General features: G+C 37.5%; 1 protein-coding gene across 1 annotated transcript; it reads right to left on the bottom strand.

Annotated features, from left to right (window-relative positions):
• Positions 1–3120: 3120 nt before the first annotated feature.
• LOC116409725 lies at positions 3121–18934 on the bottom strand. The gene is made up of 10 exons (XM_031898833.1): positions 18849–18934; positions 14949–14989; positions 13932–13997; positions 12883–12954; positions 11261–11314; positions 10400–10444; positions 9450–9548; positions 8264–8329; positions 6624–6779; positions 3121–3276 (listed from the first exon to the last, which is right to left on the bottom strand). Exons 1-9 carry the CDS (start codon positions 18895–18897, stop codon positions 6630–6632), a joined length of 642 nt encoding a protein of 213 aa, XP_031754693.1. The 5' UTR covers positions 18898–18934; the 3' UTR covers positions 3121–3276; positions 6624–6629.
• Between the last annotated feature and the right edge of the window lie 4202 nt (positions 18935–23136).

The following is a 23136-nucleotide window of genomic DNA, read 5'->3' as shown; positions in this document are numbered from 1 at the left end:
GAATACAGCTAAGCAGAAATATATAGTGTTATTATAGTTACAAGTCTGATTTTTACTCATTTTAATTTTCAAAATTATAAAGCCCAGCGTAAGGTTATTCACACAGTCTAAAAGGCAGCACATGTGTCGTTCGCAGCTCTCTGATGTGCTATAGCCTAGGGCCCTAGGCTTTTAGTCTGCCGATGCAGAATGGTGTAGTTACACACTATGGGGCACATTTACTAACCCACGAACGGGCCGAATGCGTCCGATTGCGTTTTTTTCGTAATGATCGGTAATTTTGCGATTTTTTTTCGGCGTCTTTACGATTTTTGCGTAAAAACGCGAGTTTTTCGTAGCCATTACGAAAGTTGTGCAAAGTCGCGATTTTTTCGTAGCGTTAAAACTTGCGCGAAACGTCGCGCCTTTTAAGTTTTAACGCTGCGAAAAAGGCGCGACTTTGCGCGCAAGTGTTAACGCTACGAAAAAATCGCGACTTCGCGCAACTTTCGTAATGGCTACGAAAAACTCGCGTTTTTACGCAAAAATCGGAAAGACGCCGAAAAAAACGCAAAAAATACGAAAAAGTCGCAAAATGTTCGTTTCCAATCGGAATTTTTCCAATTCGGATTCGAAATCGTGTCTTAGTAAATCAGCCCCTATGTGATGATGTTCGTCATGTTTGCCAGGGAACCTCTACATTGCCCCCTCTGAGACTATATTTGGATGCTATATAACCTTAGCTAATTGTTAGGTTATCTTGGCCTTGTTTCTAAGAGCTTAGCACCTATTGGATTATTCTGACTTTTCCTCCTGACTCTCTTTTCCTGATTTTAGCCTGTTTTTCTTTTGTAAATCTTACTGCTTGCCTCAAACCAGAATGTCTGACTTCACTTCTGCAGTACTTGCTGCTTTTGTGGAGATCCTCAGTTCACTACTATATCCAAACCCTGAGGTTAGTCCCCTTTAATTTAATCACCCCTCTTTCAACAGCAGCTTCTATCCGTAACGCCTAGCCTCAGACCTACTTCCCCATGAACCTATTACTTACTGCCCCACATGACCCAATTGGCTGTGACTACTACTCAATATATTCCCTACCAACAACCCCTATACAAGGGAGGGAGGACAGGGGCTGCTAAGGTGAAATGGCACCTGACTCCACCATATCCATTATATTTTCTTATATTTAAATGAGGGAACTTGACCAAAGTCAGATTGGGTTTATTAGATCAGGTAAGTAACTCACATGTACTTCTTGACAAGGGGACTCCTCAATTGACCCTTCGCCTTGAGGCACCCCACTGAACCCCCTTGTTACATATCTCAATGAAACACCAGGAGACAGAGGTGGAGAAAATGGCTACAGCATTTATTCACATTTTATCAAATAAATAGGACCTTGCCAGCCTAACCCAAGGCAATATTCTAAAGCCATAATTCCATAAGAGGTCGCTACTATGCTCTGCCGTTCCTCGCTGAAGACTTGAATGAGTATTAGACTGCCTCTACCTACAGAGAGGATGGCCCTAAACTCTGCTACCAGCAGGAGCTGCATGACCAACCATGAGAGAAGTTCAGCAGCCCTGCTGCCGGTCCTGGATCTGCAGTGTCTCGATGATAGGAAATCCAAGCAGGCTGTCACCTAGCACAAGCAGTAGTAGCGTCTGTATCTATCAATCCACCGTGCAGTCACAGGAGAGAACCTCCTTTCTCCCTCTGCTAAAATGACCTGTGCAGTACTCTGGCAAGGTCCTACCGCTGCTGTGACAAATAAAACTTAAAATATATTGTCATATATCCACTATTTTGATCCAGAGGAAGTCAAAAAACCCAACCTGAAGCTAGTGCCAATTATGCCTCAAGAGGGAAAAAATTCCTTCCTGACCCCCTGGGTGATTGGAAACATTCCCTGGATCAAGAAATCGTTGTTAACATGAATTAAACACAAAGCTGACTCTCAAGTTTATACCATATAAAGATACAGAAAGCACAATATAAAAATGCATTCAGTTAAAATTCCACATTCAGTTATTAATAGCTAATATGAAAACCAAAAGAAGAGAAACTCCTGACATTTCTCAAAATATGCAAAAAGAGGGAGGGTGGGATGTTTCTACCTGCTCAGAAGATAAGGAAGTGAGTGCTTTTCTGACATCACATCCCTCTCTTTCTCCGCCCCTCCCCAGGCCAGCGTTCTCCTACCTTAACTCTTTCCTTCTCACCTAATCACAGTTGCACCTGGTTCTGCCAATCTCTAAACATAAACCAGTGTAATCTGGCTGCTGGTTATTGTCATTGTCATGCAGCCCCTACGCTTATATCTCCAGGGTTTTCCTTTATCTTAACATACAGTACAAGCAATTAGCCCTGCTATCATACTTGTTCAGCAGGATAAATATGTTGAGGCATTCAATAAAGACGTTAAACATTAAAAGTCTCAAAAGTCTAAAAGTTATAATTTATCATATTTGGCCCTTTAATACTGTTGCAAATTTTGTGATGCCTTTGGCAGGAACTTGGTCTGGCTAAATCTCCAGACCTACATTTACACACAGTTACTATGTATTCCTATTAAATGAAGCATGCGCATTAGGTGTTTGTCTTATATAATAAAAGTGATTTCCAGTAGTACTTACTGTTGTTGCACTAAAATTCTACCTTATGACTAGAAATGGCTTGCCTGTCCCAAGAAAATGTGGCAGTCAAAAAAAAAAAAAGAATGAAAGTTGTTCCTGACTAATTTCCCTTACCCCAATGCACGTAGACCATTAATGTTAAGGGCACCCACCTTACTTAACAGCATTAAGCCTGGTTTCCTAGAAATTCAGAAGTCTGTACAGATGCTATATGGTATATGGAATTTTGTGGATGAATAAACTTCATACAAGTTCATAGTACATTTTACTTTCTTGGAGTTTTCAATATAAGCAGTCTTTGCATATAGAAAGGCTAACTGATACATGACAAATGAGGCTTTTATAAATGTTTGCCAACAGGTGGGACAATCTGTTATTGTTCTGAAGAGATTAAAGTTTTTTTCATGAATTGGGTAGGTATCAAGTTGTTTAATTATATCCTTTGTATATATGTTTCCCATGCCCAGGAAAGTAGAAGAAAACAAAAGACACTTGGAAAAAATATCCCATAACAGTGTTTTTCTTTTATTAAAGAAATGCAGTGAAATTGCTAGAATGTGCTCAGTATTTAGGGTAAAATTAAAATCATCAGAATAAAAAATATATATATAATTTCAGACAACTTTCAAGACACATGGGAGGTGATTTCCTGTGTTGCCTAGACAAAATAAAAATAGAAGAGAGTCACATTATTGCAATAATACAGTATAGGATAGTTATATAATATATACAGTATAATCATTGTTTAACTACTGCTGATTCTGTAAGTTATCACAAAAGGTAGTTTAATCATCACAAACTGCCTAAGGCGTGCTGACGTCAAACCTCACTCAAAACAAATTTACAGTATAAGAATAAAATGTTATCTGTCAACCTGAAATACTGCAATTTTAGGAGTGATTGGGAAGTAGCTAAGCATGGACCACAAGTCTCATCCTGAGACTCATCCCATGACCTTATGATGGATGTGAATGTACATCAGGGCACATATCATAAGAGAAAGCAGTCTTCAGCAGATTACGACAAAATAGGCTGTATTATCCACAATGTGTGGGACCTTGGATTTTTCTTATAAAGGATCTTTTTTGTAATTTGCATCTCCCTACCTTAAGTGTGTTAAAAAAAAAAACATTTACACCTTAAAGGAAAACAAAAGGTTAAAACTAAGTAAGCTTTATCAGATAGGTCTATATAAATACAGCCTAAAACACTCACAGAAGAGCTGAAATGTCCTCTATCAAAAGAAACATAGGATATCTTTTCTTCTTTTGTGTACCCATGTTCTTCTGCATCAGACTTTCTTTTCTAAGAAAAAGCCTTCAGGACATGGCACGAGTTTGCACAGCTGTTCCTTTCTCCCCTCTCCCCCTTCCTTTCTCTGTCCTCCCCCTCCCATCTCTCCCTCTTCTTTCTCTGCTGTAATCTGTGCTACCAGCAGCATGGAAGTTACTGAGACTAATCTAAATGGCAGGTGCTATCTTAAAAAAACAAACAGAAGGTGATTCTTTGGCTTTTAACTTAGGTATGGTAAAACTTTCTACAAAATATAGCATTCTAGCTTGTTCTATTGTGGCTAATCTATTGGCAATCTATTGGAAAAAAGACCTGTGTCCATCAAGTTCAACCCATCCAAGTAAACCCAGCACACCTAACCCACACCTACCAATCTATACACTCACATACATAAACTATAAAAACAACCACTAGTACTAACTGTAGATATTAGTATCACAATAGCCTTGGATATTCTGATTGATCAAGAACTCATCCAGGCCCCTCTTAAAGACATTAACAGAATCTGCCATTACCACATCACTAGGAAGGGCATTCCATAACCTCACTGCCCTCACCGTGAAAAACCACCTACGCTGCTTCAAATGGAAACTCCTTTCCTCTAATCTAAAGGGGTGACCTCTGGTGCGTTGATTGTTTTTATGGGAAAAAAGAACATCCCCCAACTGCCTATAATCCCCTCTAATGTACTTGTACAGAGTAATCATGTCCCCTCGCAAGCGCCTCTTTTCCAGAGAAAACAACCCCAACCTCGACAGTCTCACCTCATAGTTTAAATCCTCCATCCCCTTAACCAGTTTAGTTGCACGTCTCTGCACTCCCTCCAGCTCATTAATATCCTTCTTAAGGACTGGAGCCCAAAACTGCACTGCATACTCAAGGTGACGCCTTACCAGGGACCTATAAAGGGGCAAAATTATGTTCTCATCCCTTGAGTCAATGCCCTTTTTTATACAAGACAGCACTTTATTTGCTTTAGTAGCCACAGAATGACACTGCCTGGAATTAGACAACTTGTTATCAACAAAAACCCCTAGATCCTTCTCCATTAAGGATACCCCCAACACACTACCATTCAGTAGATAGTTTGCGTTTATATTATTTCTACCAAAGTGCATAACTTTGCACTTATCAACATTGAACCTCATTTTCCAGTTTGCTGCCCAGTTATCTAATTTTGTCAAATCGCTCTGCAAAGCGGCAGCATCCTGCATGGAACTTATAGTTTTGCACAATTTAGTGTCATCAGCAAAAATAGAAACAATACTGTCTATGCCCACCTCCAGGTCATTAATAAACAAGTTAAACAGCAAAGGCCCAAGGACTGACCCCTGCGGTACTCCACTAACCACACTGGTCCAATTAGAAAATGTTCCATTTACAACCACTCTTTGTACTCTATCCTTCAGCCAGTTCTCTATCCAATTACAAATATTATGTTCTAGGCCAATATTCCTTAATTTGATCATTAACCTTCTGTGAGGTACTGTATCAAACGCTTTAGCAAAGTCCAAGTAGATGACATCAACTGCCATTCCAGCATCAAGGTTCCTACTCACCTCCTCATAAAAGGCAACTAAATTAGTCTGGCAAGATCTGTTACGCATAAAACCATGCTGGCACAAACTAATAGTATTGTGAACTGAAATGTATTCAAGTACCCTATCCCTTATTACCCCTTCCAAAAGTTTTCCTACTACTGATGTCAGACTAACAGGCCTATAGTTTTCAGGCTGAGAACGGGATCCCTTTTTAAATAACGGCACCACATTAGCAATCCGCCAGTCTCTTGGCACCATGCCAGACCTCAATGAATCCTGAAAAATTAAGTGAAGAGGTTTGGCAATCACAGCGCTCAGCTCATTTAATACCCTGGGATGAATCCCATCCGGCCCTGGACCTTTGTTTACCTTTACATGTTCAAGTCTCTTTTGAATTTCCTCCCGAGTGACCCACGCGTCAGTAGCTAAATTACTAGAACTGGGCATATTACAAGGGAAGCCTTCATTATCTGGCTCCTCAGATGTATAGACAGATGAAAAATAAGAGTTCAAAATTTCAGCTTTTTCCCCGTTTTCATCAACCAACTTACCCCCCCATGATAATAAAGTTCCCACCCCTTCTTGCTTCATTTTTTTACTATTCACATAATTAAAAAATAATTTTGGATTCTTTTTACTCCTAGCTGCAATATCCCTTTCCATCTCTATTTTAGCTTGCCTGATAGCTTTTTTGCATGCTTTATTTGCTTCCTTGTACCTGATGAAAGTTTCCGCTGTCCCAGCTAACTTGAATGCCCTAAAAGCACGTTTTTTCTTACCAACCTCTACAATAACACTTTTATTCAGCCATAAAGGTTTTGCTTTGCGATGCCTCTCCTTGCTTACTAGGGGGATATACTGTTGTGTATACCTACAAAGCAATATAGATCCATGCAGCTTAGTTACCATCAAGTACAAGGTACTGTTCTATTATTACAGAGAATAAGGAAATCATTTTTATAAATGTGAATTATTTGCTTAAAATGGACTCTATTGGGAGATGGCCTTCCTGTAATTTAGAGTTTTCTGGATAATGGGTTTCTGGATAAGGGAAATACCACAACCCTATATAAATTTGTTATGGTAGATTGTATCTTGTGTATTGTTTGCTAACAAACATTTAATTTGTACTTTACTGTTGGGTGTAGCAAACTTGTTTGTTTCTTATTACCTGTATTTATCCTCCAATAATTCCCCCAAGCAGGCTTCCAACATCATTAGTCAGGCAACCAGTAATATCCTGAACCTTTTGAATAAGGCCTGGCACAGAGCCAACAGTTGAAAGAAGATTACCAACTAAACCATTCTGAAGGTCAAGAAGATTGCCCTATAGAGATAACAAAGCAAAAAAGAAATATGAAATGTGTATGTTTGCTAGTACAAAATATTTGCAAATAGTATTCTCTGAATAACTAACTACTATACATCTGAAAATTATAGGACGTGCTACTAATAGCTGAAATTAGATTTAGTTTCTATTTAAAACTGCCTTTAATTTTGTACTGTTTGTAGATACTATTTGTATCAGCTACTTGATTAGATTTCACATATTGCATTGGAAGATTAGAGAAGTAAAAGAAACCCAAGAGAATGGGGAAGATTTACTCAATAAAGAGATATTAGTCTATTAGTGACTTTCCTCCAGCGAGACTGTTTAGGACACAATAGGGCCGATTCACTAAAGTGCGTTAAAACGTGCACTATATATAGCATGCGGTAAAATTTTTATTGTGTCTAAATTTTCGCGCAACGCACAATTCACTAAAAGCATACTTGTGTTAATTTACGTGCGATACTGCATGCGTTATTTTAGTCGCGAAGACTATTTTTGTGCAGTATTTGACGGTACATGCGCTAATGTGGCGACTATTTATACTCCGCGTATAAATAGTCGCCGCATATAAATAGTCGTGCGAATAAACGCACGCCATGTTAGCCATACATGCCAATACTTGTGGAAAATTACTGTACTGAAAATGACCATTTCCCTGCAAACTGGCGGCTGCATCACTCTAGCGCCAACACAGACTTGAATAAATCACACTGCAAAGTCCATATTGTGTTCCCAAAAGCTCATGAACTGTACTTTTCTATAATTACCGCCTGCCCCAAGTAGCTGTTAATTTTCACATGGACTAATGCGATATTTAGCGCCTCTAAGTGTTTGTGAATCATGCGTTAGTGTTATTTCTGAGCGCTAATTAACGCATGCGGTTGCGCGTAAATTAACGTATGTGATGTGCAACTTAACGCATGCCGTAATACTCTAGTGAATCGCGTGCTAATTTCTGTGTCTCTTTAACGTCTAATTGACGCACTTTAGTGAATCGGCCCTAATATGTGCTATGCTTAATACCTAGGCTGTTCTTTCCCATGTAAACATCAGAAGAGTATGAAATAAACTACCAGGAAATGCAGAATCTTTGGCATGAATAGTGGCTTTTCTTATGCTTTTCTCAGTCTGTAAGCTCTACGGGGCAGGGACCTCCTTCCAACTGTGTCTCATACCACATAGCACTTATTCCCTGTGTATTTATACATATTTATTGTATTTATTTATAACACTTGTCCTCCCTGTGTGTAATTTTGTATTCTGTAAGATTGTACAGCGCTGCGTACCCTTGTGGCGCTTTATAAATACAGTTATACATCCATACATACAAGTATTGTAGATTCTATGTTGTGTGTCAATTAAAAGGTTAAAAACAATATTAAAAAAAAACCCTATAAATTGCATATTCATTACACTAAAATGTATCTAAACAAAGTTAACAATTAAAAATATAAGAAAAGAAAAGAAAAGTGTATTACCGATCCTATGTTCAGTTGTCTGAGCAAGTCAGAAAGTGTATCACCAACAGACCCCACAAGGCAGTTCTGTGAAGAAGAAAAAAAGAAATATGCAATCATTTTCCAACTTACCAGATTTATTGTCTTTTACTTATGCTCACGTTTTCCCTGTATATATTGCTGCTATTTATCTTTCTGTTTTTCGTTTTTCAAAATATTATTGAATTAAACTTTTAGCTATGCATCTTTATCTCTGTTCTGCTGTGATTATACCTCACACTGCTGGAACAAAGAGTACAGAACACGATAACAAAAATGATTTTAAGTCAACTAATCTATTAAAGTGCAATAGCAATAGCACATCTACTTTAGATAAGAAAAGGTCTTTGCTGTGGAGGGAAACGCCATGACAAGATTAGGACAAGGCAGGAAAAAGTGCTGAAGCATAGGGAAGAGAGTGACATGGAGAAGCAAGTGGCCTTTTCTCAGCAAGGGAGTAATACAATGGAAGAGATACTAGGCAACTGGTAATAAGGGAATATTAACTGTCCTGTTACAGCTTCAGGGGAAATGCTTGTTGGGATGTAAGACGAAAACCCAGATTACTATGGCAAATTAGCTAACATTAGCCTTCACTTTCCCACACTATCCACTAGGGTTGGGTGACTTGCATGGCAGGTACATAAGGCATCACTGGATCCAAGAGGTATAAACAAGGGAGGTCTCTATGCACCCCCCCACACCTCACTCAGATGCACATATTAGGGAGTGGTGTGCCCAGGGTATAGTAAATGACCCCTTGAATGTTCTAATAAAGTTTTGTCATTTTAACCTCAGTTTGGATACTGTCTGTTATGAGGACTACAAAAAGGGTGATAAAGAGGTACACTAGTTGGCTTACACAGAGCAACCTGTCACAGTATTATTGCAACTAAATATTATTAAGTAAAGTAAGTATGCATAGCATTAAATTATTGTCCTTTAGAATTGCAATGTGCTCAGCATACACAGCACTGATTTTACTGATTTCCACATTTGCACATAAGCAACATCATAATTGATCACTGGTTTATAAATTAACCACTGGACTTCAATTTTTATATCTAGAGCATCTATCTATATCTATCTACTATATCTATTAATCTATCTATATTTATTTGATCTACCTAGTACAATGATTAAAATAACAAATAGAGATTGACCTTACCACTAGGGACATAAGCCTTGGAACAACATATTTTATGTTTTGAGCAATCACTCTGACCGTTCCACCCAATGCTCTGGTTAATGTATGTATGTTATTTGCCTGAAGGAAAAAATAGAAAATGTGGTTTCAAGATGCTTGCATGTATTTTTTAATGTTAAATATAAAAAAAGTGTATATATATCTCCTTATATCCATCAATCACAAAATAAAGCAATACATTCATATGCTTTTTTACAGAGTAGTGAAACATCTTAGATTCTAACCAATCTTTGACAATAGGGATGTCACTGCTATGTTTCACTGTCAGTGGACATTTTTACATTGTGTTTTTCTTGCACTAAATGCATTGGAGTTAATGGGCATTTTTATGCTGTATTTTTCTTGTGCCAAATTAATTTAAAAATCAGTTGATGTTTTTTCCCTGCATTTCTTCTTGCATCAAATACGTTGAAGTCAATGGCTGTTTTTTATCCCCCCTCCCCACCTTTTCTACTGCACAAAATAATGCAGTTTCTGGCAAAAGGCATGGGGATCAGATTTTGGAAAATTTTTGTCACTTGAAAAAACAACAACACATCATATTGTGTGTGTGTGTGTGTGTATAAATACACAAACTATAACTAAAGAACAGTACATACTTATGCATACAATCTGACTGGAATGCTCAAATTAAATAAAAAAAGAAACGGGAGGTAGAAATAATACTAACAAAAATGGACTTCCCTTGTGACATAAAATTATACAACTCTGTGTAGTAACATACAGTATAGCAAATACTTATATGCCAACTTGTCTATTCATCTGAATATGCATGCATGTATTTATCATTATCTATACATTGATGTATTTTATATATTAAGTTATAGCAGCTATAAAGAGATTACAGGTTTAACAAACTTTATTAGTCTGGGAAGTCTTATGAGATGGATTTAACGTAACTGTTTTCTTACCTTTAGTGCTTCCAGGATCAGAACTTTATCTTTAACAAAGCCAAACTTTTAAAAAGAGAGAAGAGAGTTACTGAGTGTACTGCCCCCCTATCCCCCAGAAATCAATTATACTGTAACTGTTCAGTACCAAGGAAAAGGGAGTACAATTTAGATGCAAGCACCCACTCTTTACTTACCATGCAGTAACAAGGCAGACATATGCATAACTGGCCATTGAAATTATTGAAGTCACAGACTCTACGTATCCTGTACAGGTACAGCTTGTTTTTTTTTTATTTATAAATTATAAGTGACTTGCAATGTAAACTCTTTACATCCTCCATCCTTTACATACCTCCATAAGGTACAGTGAACTGATGTTTATGATACATACACATGGTAAATGTGGCTGCATATGTGATATAAAGTAGGTTGAATTATTCATATAGGTCAGTATGGCCTATACAATTCCGATATATTGTCTATATGTGGGACTTTTTTTTAACAGTGAGGAAGATGAGAAATCTGTATACAAATATATAATTTGTTTGCAATTTATAAAAGTTTTACAAAAATGTAAAAAAAATATTAGAAAAGTTGAAAAAAAATTACGTTAGGATTTCACTCAAACACCTTGATCAGCTCAGTGAAGTATTTCCCATATTAATACAAGTAAAAAGTCAGCACACAGGGCATTTTATTTCTCAGACCTTTCCCTGACACCAGAACAACATGCTAGAAAATACCCCATGGTAAAAAAAAATATTGTTTCAAAATGTTTCTGGTTAAGGAACGTGCAGGAGATTACAGTAAATGTCGATAACTAGCCTTTAAAAAATCTTTCATTGGTTTTCTAGTCTGAAAAATCTTTAATGTTCTTACCAGTTTATCTACAAGTTCCTCTAGTGGGATCTTATAATCCATTGCCAGCATTCTCTGGGGAACAAAATATTCAAATGAAAATTAGACTGGGGTTGTACAATAAAAGTCAAGACCATATTAAAAATGTTGCAGCCATATTAGATTAATAAAGAAAATAGGAAATTGTAGAGGGACCTCACATCTGCTCAGTCAGAAAGAGCCCCGCTCCCATAAAAAGACAGGTAAAATTCTGCAGTTTATTTTAGATGTTTATGGATCATGCATCAGTTTTGCCTCTTACAATTATATAGAGACACCACTAATGATGAGGGAATTTTGATTGGCAGGCATGGATTCGCAGCGAATTTACGCATTTCGCCATTGGCGAATTGTTTTGTGAAACTTCCGTAAAAATTAGTCGCACGGAAATGTTTTTTGTTGCGCGTCAAATTGGGCGCGTTCACGTAAAAAAACACGGATGACAAAAAAATATACAAGGCCACAAAAAAATTGTGCGACAAATGCGTTTCGCGAATTTTTCGCCGTTTCGCAAATTTTCTTGCTGTTTCCCGAATTTTATGGCGAAGCAAAATGGGACAGATTCGCTCATCACTAGACACCACTCTAAGGGGCAGATTTATCAAAATGTAGGTTTAAAGCTTAATACATAAAAACTCCATGAATAGAATGTGGGTGAGTTTTTATGTATTAAGCTTTAAACTAACATTTTGATAAATATGCCCCATACTATCTGGCAGGCAATATATTTTGGTATCATTTTAAAAGCATTACCTGGCAACTCTACTACTGTAGGTATACAGAACACTGAGATAATGAGAGGGAGGGGTACATTTTAGAGAGTGATCTTCTTTAAATACTCAGTACACAACAGATTAACTATAAAATGTATATACAGGTATGAGACCAGTTATCCAGAATGCTCGAGACCTTGGGTTTTCCAGATAAGGGGTCTTTCTGTAATTCGAATCTCCTACCTTAAGTCTACTAAAAAATAATTTAAACAGTAATTAAACCAAATAGAATTGTTTTGGCTCCAATAAGGATTAATTATATCTTAGTTGGGATCAAGTACAAGGTTCAGTTTTATTATTAAAGAGAAAAAGAAAATCATTTTTAAAAATGTGAATTATTTGACTACACTGGAGTCTATGGGAGATGGCCTTCCTGTTATTTGGAACTTTCTGAATAATGGGTTTCCGGATAAGTCCGATACCTGTACTGTGATTCATGTGTTGTGATCATCACAACAGTAAATATTGAAAGAGAATGTGCTATGCTGTACTGTAAAAATATTCTTTGGTTTATTGATTGTTGCAGAGGGGCACCAAAATATCCATAGACCTTGTTCAGAAAAAGTATTTTATTTTAAGGACGCACAACTGTGATCGTGAAAGCTCCAGTTAATGGTAAGGTAGCAGAGATTTATCACAGGCAACTAATCTTCCCTTGGGAAATTACCCTTACAATGTAGTTGTCCCACCACCGTTATCTTGTCATCTGTATCTGGGCCCATTTGAACATGCAATTATATAATCAGGGTACAACAATTGGTACTTCCTTAACCATTCTCTTACTGGAGAGGTTGTAGGGAGGGATTCAAGCTATAATTATTTGGAATTTACCACAGTGATGAGGATGTCTTCCACCAGGCATTTTTCCCTCTCTATCTTTTGCTGGCCAGAACAACCACAATCCTGCACACAAAAAAGTGAAATACAAAAAAAAACAACAAATTTAGATTTTACATGTAGAAATGTATGGTCTAAAAATTAATTTTAGATTTTCAGATGCATTCACACCCTGCAGTTATAAAGTATAGTAAAATAAAGGAAAATCAAAAATCATATACTGGTATACAGGTACCATGCCTTTTAGTATACAAGACCTTATATATGCAGGGCCAGACTGGGCCAGCAGGACACCAGGAAAAACCCAGGGGGCCCTGCCAACCTAGGCCTGATCCCCACTTGCCCTCCACTGTTGCTCCCAGAGGTGGTGTGGGGGCCCCTGGGGTAGCAGCCCTGGTAGGCCTCGTACACCCCAGTCCAACCCTGGATACTGTATATCTATGTGTATATATGTATATATTGAGCATAGCTGTGTGTAGTGACGGCACTCACAGGAATTTCACACAAAAGCAATATATGAAAAACGTGAGGATCTTTATTTAGTCCATCATTTCAGTTCCTGATTGGAATTAGTTTTTAAAGGATGGTTGCTATCATTAAGAGCTCATTCATATAGCCTGCCTTTTTATGGAGCTCTTTATGTACCTCCAGATATCATGGCATAATGAATATCGAAACTTAAAACTGTTTCTTATTACACTGCATTTAACCTAATGGGCCATGCCAAACATTCAATATTGGAGAAGCTGGTGTTAGTTCAGGAAAAAGACAAATTATTCTAGCAGTAAAATGAATAGAAACTGAAGGGCAATGGGAGCCTAAATGCAGATTAATACATGAATGAAGTAATCAGGCTGGAAAAAAAAGAGGACATATCACACCATGTGGTAGCTTTCAGAAATAGGAATTCCATACTTCCAGAACCAATAAAAACAATTAATGGAGCTGCCAAATAAATTATAATGTTCCATGCACCATGCAACATTATTAATCATTTTTAAACTCAATTTCAAAACTTTTGACTTTTTGTTTATAGCAAATACCTCAATGCTCTGCAGCTTGTAGAGGATATAATGTACTTTACGGACATAATAATCCTTTTGAGACGCCTGCAAAAAGGTAACACGTTATTAATTATGCACCAATACATACACATCTATTAAATAAGAATACAATTCTACATTCTGAATGTTTAAACGTGCTTTAGTAAATTTTAGGTATGCTGTTCCAAAGTATACATTCTGTATAACAGATCAAATAAATGTATAAGAAAAAAAAATCAGCAGTAATTCAGTTAAAGTATTGCATAAGGGGTAATTTATAAACCCAAGGGGGGTGCAAGAGTACTAAGGGGGGCAAGAGGGCACCCTTTAGTGATCATTTGTTAAAGAACTTGCACCCCCCCCCCCGTACCAGATAAAAAATCCAGCACTTAGTTACACTAAATAATGACGCACAATATAGGGGTAAAGGGACCAAAGGGGAGGGCCCCTTTTGAATCAAGCATGTCCTAAAGTAGGCCTCATTCACGTCCTGCAGTCTGCAGGTCTATGCGCTCAGGCCTGCAGCTATTTGCAAAATGCCCTGTTATTGGCAAAGGCCGATTGAACCCTGCTTGGGGCATTGTTATACTGTATATGTCATAAAACATAAGGCAAATATAGCATTAAATCAGCATTATTCAGAAAGTCCATTATATAGTACCAAATCTTTAGGGGGCAAATCGGTAACTGTAATCATACACAGTACAAAAAAGTCTATGGTGCACTATGTTCATCTGAGGGTATGAAATCCCTTGGACTGCTGCATTTGGTACAAGCAGCCCCTGCAAGATCTCAGAGACTCTTGTTTAAACCTCATAAAATACTCACCAACACAGCAAAAGATGAATAAATGATTTCAAAAATTTACATTACTGTTATTATAAACACTTTTGTGTGGGATGGTGTGTTACTGGTCTGTGCTAGGCATGTATTGGTTAAATTAGTTATTTGCGTTTTTTTGTGGTTGTTTATGGTTATTTGTCCTTGATGTGCACTGCTGTGCCATTAATTACTTACCAACATCTGTCTACCAGCCACTCTCTGGTCGTCTGCAGTTACTGCAGAAGAAATAAAGATACATGTCATTTTCCTTAGATATTTTTTAATTTACGTTTGTGGAAAAATTCTGCTTGAAGTAGAAGACTGACGTTTTCAAGACTTTGAACCAACAGTTTACAAATTGCACAACCTAGTGGACACGCTTAGTAAGTACATAGATACCTGTATATGAATTGTTTCATTATAGGTAGTGTTTGATTGTGGTTTAACCCTGTCATTGCCAACAACACAGTTTCTTTGTTGTTGGAAAGTAGGTTAAGGAATGTTAGAAAAATAGATTCTATTTTTGCATCCTATTTTAACCAACATAAGAACATAAGTGCTGGTCCCATAGCACCCAGAGCAACATGCAAACATGCAGTAAAAAGGGTATAGGTGGTTTAACGGGTCCCCCTGTGAAATGAACTTTAGAGATGCCCGTGGTCTTCCCTCCCCTAAGCCCTCTGGAGTGCGTGCACCTACCCATGATGCCCAGGCAGCGGGCAAACACATTTTTTGTAAGTAGCATGGATATTAAAGGAAGCTGACCCTGTGGTCTAGGCCGCGATTGATCTATGGCTAAATGACACAAAAATGTTTGCATACTGTAACCTTTTTATAAAATAAGTGGGCTCCTAACCAAATGCTTAATCTTAAAGGTGAGCTCAAATTCAAAAAGCCCCCATACCACCCCCTGCTTTCATAAAACATTATTGTGCTGATTTGAAAATATGATAAAACACACTGGGAACTACAAACAGAAGATTTTCAGTTCCTGAAGTAATGCAACTGTCTGCAAAGTCAGAACTCTGAGAAAATTCAACTGAATAAACAGCGTCTGATTGGGACTCCTAATGCCACATGATATTCAAGGCTGACTCTCACACTCATTAATTGCAAAATGTTTAATGCTAATCTGGATAACAGATGTAAACAGGAAAAAGTGCTGATAAGAGCAGTCATTTAATCTACAGAATTCTGATGGCCAACACAGTCAGCTCCCTGCATGATGTCTGTATTTTTGCATGCGTTTGTGTGGACTGGAAATTGCTATTACTTTGTAGATAGAAAAAGCAAATATGCAGCCTATCTTAGTATGCAAAATAGCCATACAGAGGATTTTTTCTGCCCAAAGACAAATGCAAACTCCCAGTAAAGGCTAAATATTTAACATTCTGGTTAAAGGGCTTGTAATGTCAACCTTCAGCATAAACTGCATGGACGCTGACACAACCTTCCAGTACCGATAATTCATTTTATTAAACTCATTTAGTCCCCATTCATTCAGCCACATCCAAGAGCTGTACATTGCACCCTGCCGAAGTCAAATCAGCCGCCGGTGGTGCTCATTCCTCTCTGCAGTGAGAACCAGTAGGAATGTAGTACTGGTGGCGCAATCATTATTCCTTTCTGGCTGCTGCAGAGAAGAAATAGAATGGACTGCCACTCTGATTTCAGCAGGATGCCGGGAGCAGCTGTTGGGCGCAGCTGGATATCTCAAAATTAGTAAAAAAAATAAAATAAGGCTGATGCCACACGAGGCGTAGGGCTGATATTTTCGGCAAGCGGAAAAACGCTTGGCGAAAATTCAGCCCTACGCCTGCTACTTGTGCCTGCACCCGAATGAATGGAATACGCTCGGGTGCAGGCACATGTAGCCGATATACGCATGAAAACGCGAGACTTAGCATTCTCACGCGTTTTCATGCGTATATCGGCTACATGTGCCTGCACCCGAGCGTATTCCATTCATTCGGGTGCAGGCACAAGTAGCAGGCGTAGGGCTGAATTTTCGGCAAGCGTTTTTCCGCTTGCCGAAAAAATCAGCCCTACGCCACGTGTGGCATCAGCCTTAAGCATGTGCATTGTGAAAGTTGTAATTTTTTTAGTCAGAATCCATCAACTCTAACTATGATAACCATTAGTGTTAAACAGTATAGATGTTGATAGGCATATCATAAAATTAAAAGGCCTAATTAATATTGTCTGTTAGGGTCACCAATGACTTGGCAGTCCTAAGAGACTATGTACTGAAAGTCTAGCACAGGCTTCTGGGACTTTATGCTCTAAAGGTTGTCTAAAGGTTGTTTTTGCACACCAACTTGTGTGTTGGTGCAAGACTAATAATCCCATGTTGAAACAAGTGATCTGAATTTGTTCAGTTTGTTACTTATAAAAGCCAAGCTGCATTCAACTCAAAGATGCTGTAAGACTCCATTTGTGTGCTAAACCCATAGCTGGGGTCTCAGCTACCCTGAATCTTACAGTGGAAACACCAAAGCAGAACAGGTAGTGTAAACCAGCAAAAGAGGCTCTTCCGGACAATAGCACTACCAATCAAGGTGAGTTTTGTGAGTTGGAAGTGGTGCATAGGGGGCTAAGGCTAATGCCAGACGAGGCATAAGGCGGATAGTTTCGGCAAGTGGAAAAGTGCTTGCTGAAAATTCCGCCCTACGCCTCCTACATGTGCCTGTACCCGAATGAATGAGATACGCTCGGGTGCAGGCACATGTAGCCGATATAAGCAAAATACCGCGAGAGAATGCAAAGTCTGCAAAGCCACAGTGCAATTTTTTTTATTAAGTTATTTTAGGGGTGATTTATTAAAAAATTCTGGCTACTAAAACTCGAATGTTCAATATTTATAGAGTGCAAAAAAAACTCAAAAACTCAAATGGAACACTTCAGTATGTAAATGCTTGTGAGTACATGTAGAAGTCAATGGGCGCTGTCCAAGGCAAAATTTATGATGTTTTTCAGTTTGAGTTTTTGAAATTGTTTTGAGAGTTTGTAGACATATTGAAAAAAATGGATAGATTATGAATTTGATGTGTTCAAGTTTTTTTTGTTCATGGTTTAATTGATCAAGTTTTTTTATATTCATATTTTAAATAAGTAAGTAAACAGTTGAGTTTGGTAAAATTTCAAGTTTTTTTTTTTTTTAGCTGTAATATCCATGTGTAGGCATCTCAGTGCATTGTGCCTGATTCTGAGCTTTCAGAAGGAGCCAGCGCTACACATTAGAACTGCTATCTGGCAACCTATTGTTTCTCCTACTCCCATGTAACTGGAGGAGTCCAAAGCCCGACTTGGATTTCTTACTATTGAGTGCTATTCTGATATCTACTGAGAGCTGCTATCTTGCTACCTTCCCATTGCTCTGCTGATCGGCTGCTGGGAGGGGGGTGATATCACTCTAACTTGCAGCGCTGCAATAAAGCGTTTACAAGTCGCATGGCAGTGTGTAAATTGCCTCCAGCAGTAAGTTAAGCCAACAAACAGTGCATTGCTTCTTCTGGCAGTACAAAAATACCATAAACTACACCACTGCCTCCAGGGGTATTTTTACCAGACTGCTATAAAAAGGGTAACTCAAACAGAATGTTAAACATTAAAGCAAAAAAAAAAAAAAAAAAAAAACAGAACCTGACCCAATAAGGTACCATTATTCTGTATGGAAATTTTAGGCACAATATGAATAAAAATAACATACATAACATTTTATTAATTTAGGTTGCAAGAGGTTACAATTACATTTGTGGGACTGTGGTAGGACTTGGTTAAATTTGCATTCAAAATAATGGAAATTATCTCACAAGCACAATATATATATAAACTACAATAAAATGAATAGCTGTAATTTTTTTAAATTCTACTAGGGTTCAAAGACGCTATATTAGCATATATCTTGGATGGATATTATTATACGAGAATAAAGTATTGCTACAGAATATTGTCTGCTTGACAAATACACTATTGGTATAATAATAAAGAAAGTGTCATTTTCAGATTATAATTTCAAATAATTCCATGAAAATCATGTGTACAAAAAAATAGCTTTTCATAGATGTTGGTTGATATTAGTGTATTGCTTCTTACCAAAACAACTGCAGAGTCCAAGAAGGAGGAAGGCTACTGTGGTCTGCATGGCTGCACTAACAGGTTCTGAAATGTGATTTCCACTCCCAACTGAAGCTCTTAGAAGAAAATCACCGGACACTCACAATTTATACTACAGAATTATCCGTATTGATGTAATCTTGCGTATTTCTGTGCATTGACGCAGCCTTCTCTTCTTGCTTTTTGGCATTTTAATAGAGTAATCAAATTTCCAGCATGTTTTAAAATACCAAGCTGATATTCTTATGTTGCCCATATCAAATATCCTTTAGCTTTTGTATATTTTTAAGCCTGTTTGTGGAATTTATTTGATTAGAAATGTGTTTTTCAGTCATTGCATAACTGGATTTAATTAAGCGTTTGTAATGATTATGAATTCAAATATTTTTAAATAACATATTTGAAGATTCAACATAATTTTTTGACAGAGCAAGTTTTTTTTTTTTTTTTTAGATATTTATTAACTTTCCTCAACAGAAACAATTCAGGGAGCTCAAACCTGCAGAGATCCATTCAAACCAGTAAGTTCATCAGCATGTGTTTGAATAGAAATCTTTGCAACACTATACTTAAGGTGGCCATACACTCAAGATCTGCTCACTTGACGAAGTTGCCAAACGAGCGAATTTTCTCCCGATATGCCCATCCCATCTACGGGTGGGCGATATTGAGCTAAGTCGATCGTTTGGCCCTAGCACTCTATAGATTCAACAAGCAGTGTGTAAATTGCCTCCAACAATAAGTTACGCCAACAAACAGTGGTATTTGTACCAGGTTGCTATGAAAATGGTAACTCACAGGTAAACAGAATGTTAAACAAAAATACAGAACTTGACCCAATAAGGTACCATCATTCTGTATGGAAATTTTAGGCAAAGAGGTTAGCATTAGACATATTATACTTAAACTTGTAAATTATATTTGTGGGACTGTGGCAGCACTAGGGCCAAACAATCAAATTAAAACAGTGGGCATAGGCACCATTGGTTCGGGGACCAAATCAACGAGCCAGTTCGGTTCCCGATTAGACATAAAAATCAAACCTACCCAATTGAGATCTGCCCGATTTCAGGCCAGATGTTGGTCAGGGAGGCCGTTGTTGGTGCCCATACATGGGCAGATAAGCCATAACGCTTTGTTTGACTGATGCACTTATTATTATTATGCATTAATTTAAAGTTATTGAGCAACTCTGGTTAAAATTTGATTATTAAATTCTGACAACTCTTGTGCAAGCTCTTCTGCAAGAGATCTAGTCCAGTTTTATAGGTTTTATGAGGTACAGGTATGGAATCAATAGATTAATTGAATTGGTTTAAGAAGGGAATCAACAGGTATTATCCCACCGGTATGGAATCCCTTATCAAAAAACCTGTTATCCAGGACGCTCCAAATTATGGGGTTTCCATTTCCCATAGACTCCATTTTAAGCAAACAACTGAAGTTTTAAAAATGTTTTCCTTTTTCTCTGTAATAAAACAGTACCTTGTAATTGATCCCAACTAAATGAATCCATACTGGTGAAACCTTACCGGTGATGTTGCTCATAGCAGCCAATCAGGTGCTTTGCTTTGGTTTTCTGTTGAAATCTAATTGCCGATTGGTTGCCCTGGGCAAATGCTTCACTCCACTATTTAAACAGCATGATAAATATATCCCCTTAATGTCCAGTCATGTGAATAATCCAGCAATGTTTCATCATCACCAATCACAACATATTGGATGCATTAGCAAACACATATTATAGGTCTCAAATTATTTTTAATTTATACAAAGATGCATCTATATAAGACAGGTCACATTAAACGAAGCTCCACACTTTGTAAAACCAATGATTTTTTACAAATGTCAAGATATATTATTGCATCCCTTCTATAACACCTCCTCTTTAGATGGTCTTGCTCTATATTATTTTACTTTCCTATTTTCTATTTAAATTGTGTCCTTCTCTACATGTATTTATCTTTACAAGTTAGTTTTCTTTTTTGTTCCTATTTAATAATTGTTTGTTATATATTTTCTATTCGAACCAAGAAATACTCTCACATATTTCTGAATGACTTTGACTTCCATATCAAATCACGCAAGTTAGCTTCAGTGATTCTTCTGGATATTCTAGTGTTCTATGTATGGTAGCACTACTATACACTGTCATAACAAGATAACCTAATATTGAGAGGTAGACAAATGGGGTCTTTAAGCAGGATTAACAATGCAGGCATTTTCTTGTATATCTCTCCTGGTATTAGCAAGATGATTCAGCACAACAGGAAGTCTAATCCCACAAAGTTCATAAGGTAAGCTTAAATATATTTCTTTATTTCAATGCATTTACTTGGTATAAAAATACAAAGTCTTGGATTACCTATACAGAAAGAATAAATATTTTAAGAAAGAAAAACCAGATTAGAAAAATATCGCTCAACAGATAAGACTCTTAAGTATATCTGATTCCAGAAATACACTAAACAGGAACACTAAACCTTGATCCAATATGTATTGTGCTTAGCATTTATTAGTCCTTATCTCACTTGGTTGCTAATACCACTAAGAATGCAAAATAGTGGCCCTAGGCACACAAGAACGTAAGTGTTTGTATGTGGGTGCATGTATGGAACATGTCTGTCCTGTGTTAAGGAATACTATCCCTTCTCCACTGAAATCTCTACAATGTTAAATTAATTCTGCCATGATTTTTATTACTAAATTACACTTTGTACTTTGCAAATTTGTTCTACTAGCTACAATTTTATTCTTGAACCAATACATGTATTTGTTAGTTGGTGGAAAGACAGCCATCTCTGAATAACCTGAGAAAAAAAAGAGCCAGCACATGTTTTTACTACTCAATGTTTCTGAAAGAGTCATGGTTGGACCTGGGAGTTTACTATTGAGTGTTATTCTTATATCTACCACGAGGTGGGAGCATTGGAGCATTTTTATCCATGCAAGTGTCAGCTTGCACCTTACCATTGTTCTGCTGATCGGCTGCTGTGGGGAAAAGGAAGGGTATGACATCACTTCAACTTGCAGCACAGCCATAAAGAGTGACTGAAGTTTATCAGAGCACAAGTCACATGGCTGAGGGCACCTGGGAAACTACAAGTATGTCTAGCACCATGTCAAATTTCAAAACTAATTATAACAAAAAACTATTTGCTCTTTCAAAAAATGTATTCCAGTGCAGAATTCTGCTAGAGGTGGGCTATTACCTTCTGTGTTTTGTAATGCTGTGATAGAACCCTTTTAACGTCTTTCTAAGGAGGTGAAATATAAATATATTTCAAGGTAAATAATTTAGGCAACATTTAGTTGAGCCAGCAGGGGGCCCTAACCCTTAAGGGTGACCGTTAGGGGATCTTCGATGAAGGAGATTCACGAGGAACCTCCAGATGTAGCCAAGTGCCTTTACAATATTGTTGCTTTGTTTCTTCTCTAACACAGGGGAAAAAGAGTAGCAAGGGCAGCCTGTAGCCCTGATGAGTTGTGCACAAGTTAAGGACTGAATATTTTGGTGCAGGTCAGAGGGAACCTATGGGTTCTGCAGTATGGCAGCCAAGAAGTTTGTTCACAGTAGGGGAAATGTTTAGTGGCCGAGAGGCACCTTTAATGGCTAATGGCACTCTGCTATTATATATATATATATACATATATAAACTATGTAAACATGAAATTAGAACCAAAATGATTGTTTTGCCATGAATATGGATCAATTATATCTCAAGTATAAGGTACTGTTTTATTATTTCAGGCAAAAAGAAAATAATAGGGATGCACCGAATCCACTTTTTTCAGAATCCGGACCCTAATTAGCATATGCTAATTAGGTCACGGAAGGGTTAAAGGTCGCCGTGTGACATGTTTATGTGACAAAAAATTATGTGATTTTTAGGATTCAGATTGGGTTCAGGCAGGAGTGTGGATTTGGCTGAATCTGAATCCTGCCAAAAAAGGCTGCACCCCTAGCATATAATTAAGAAATATTAAATTATCCGCTTAAAATGTTAAATAAATAGATTGATAGATAGATAGTAAATATAGTACCTCCTTTTGTTAAATATAAGGATGTTATAAGTTGCCAAGGAGTTTTATGACACACTGCATGTATCATACAGGTTATGGATTGTGGCAAATGCCAGAGAGGCTGCTGTAAGATGCCATAGACAGTCACTATTTATTGGGCTGGTGGGGGCTGTTTGGGCCTCTGTGTACTTGAAATGCCAGGGCCTATTTTGAATACCAGTCTAGGTGTGTCAGTAATTTACTA

Source organism: Xenopus tropicalis, chromosome 3, assembly GCF_000004195.4.
Source record: "Xenopus tropicalis strain Nigerian chromosome 3, UCB_Xtro_10.0, whole genome shotgun sequence".
Lineage (NCBI taxonomy): Eukaryota > Metazoa > Chordata > Amphibia > Anura > Pipidae > Xenopus > Xenopus tropicalis.
Note: the sequence above shows the minus strand (reverse complement) of the source record. Positions and strands in the feature narration are given on the sequence as shown.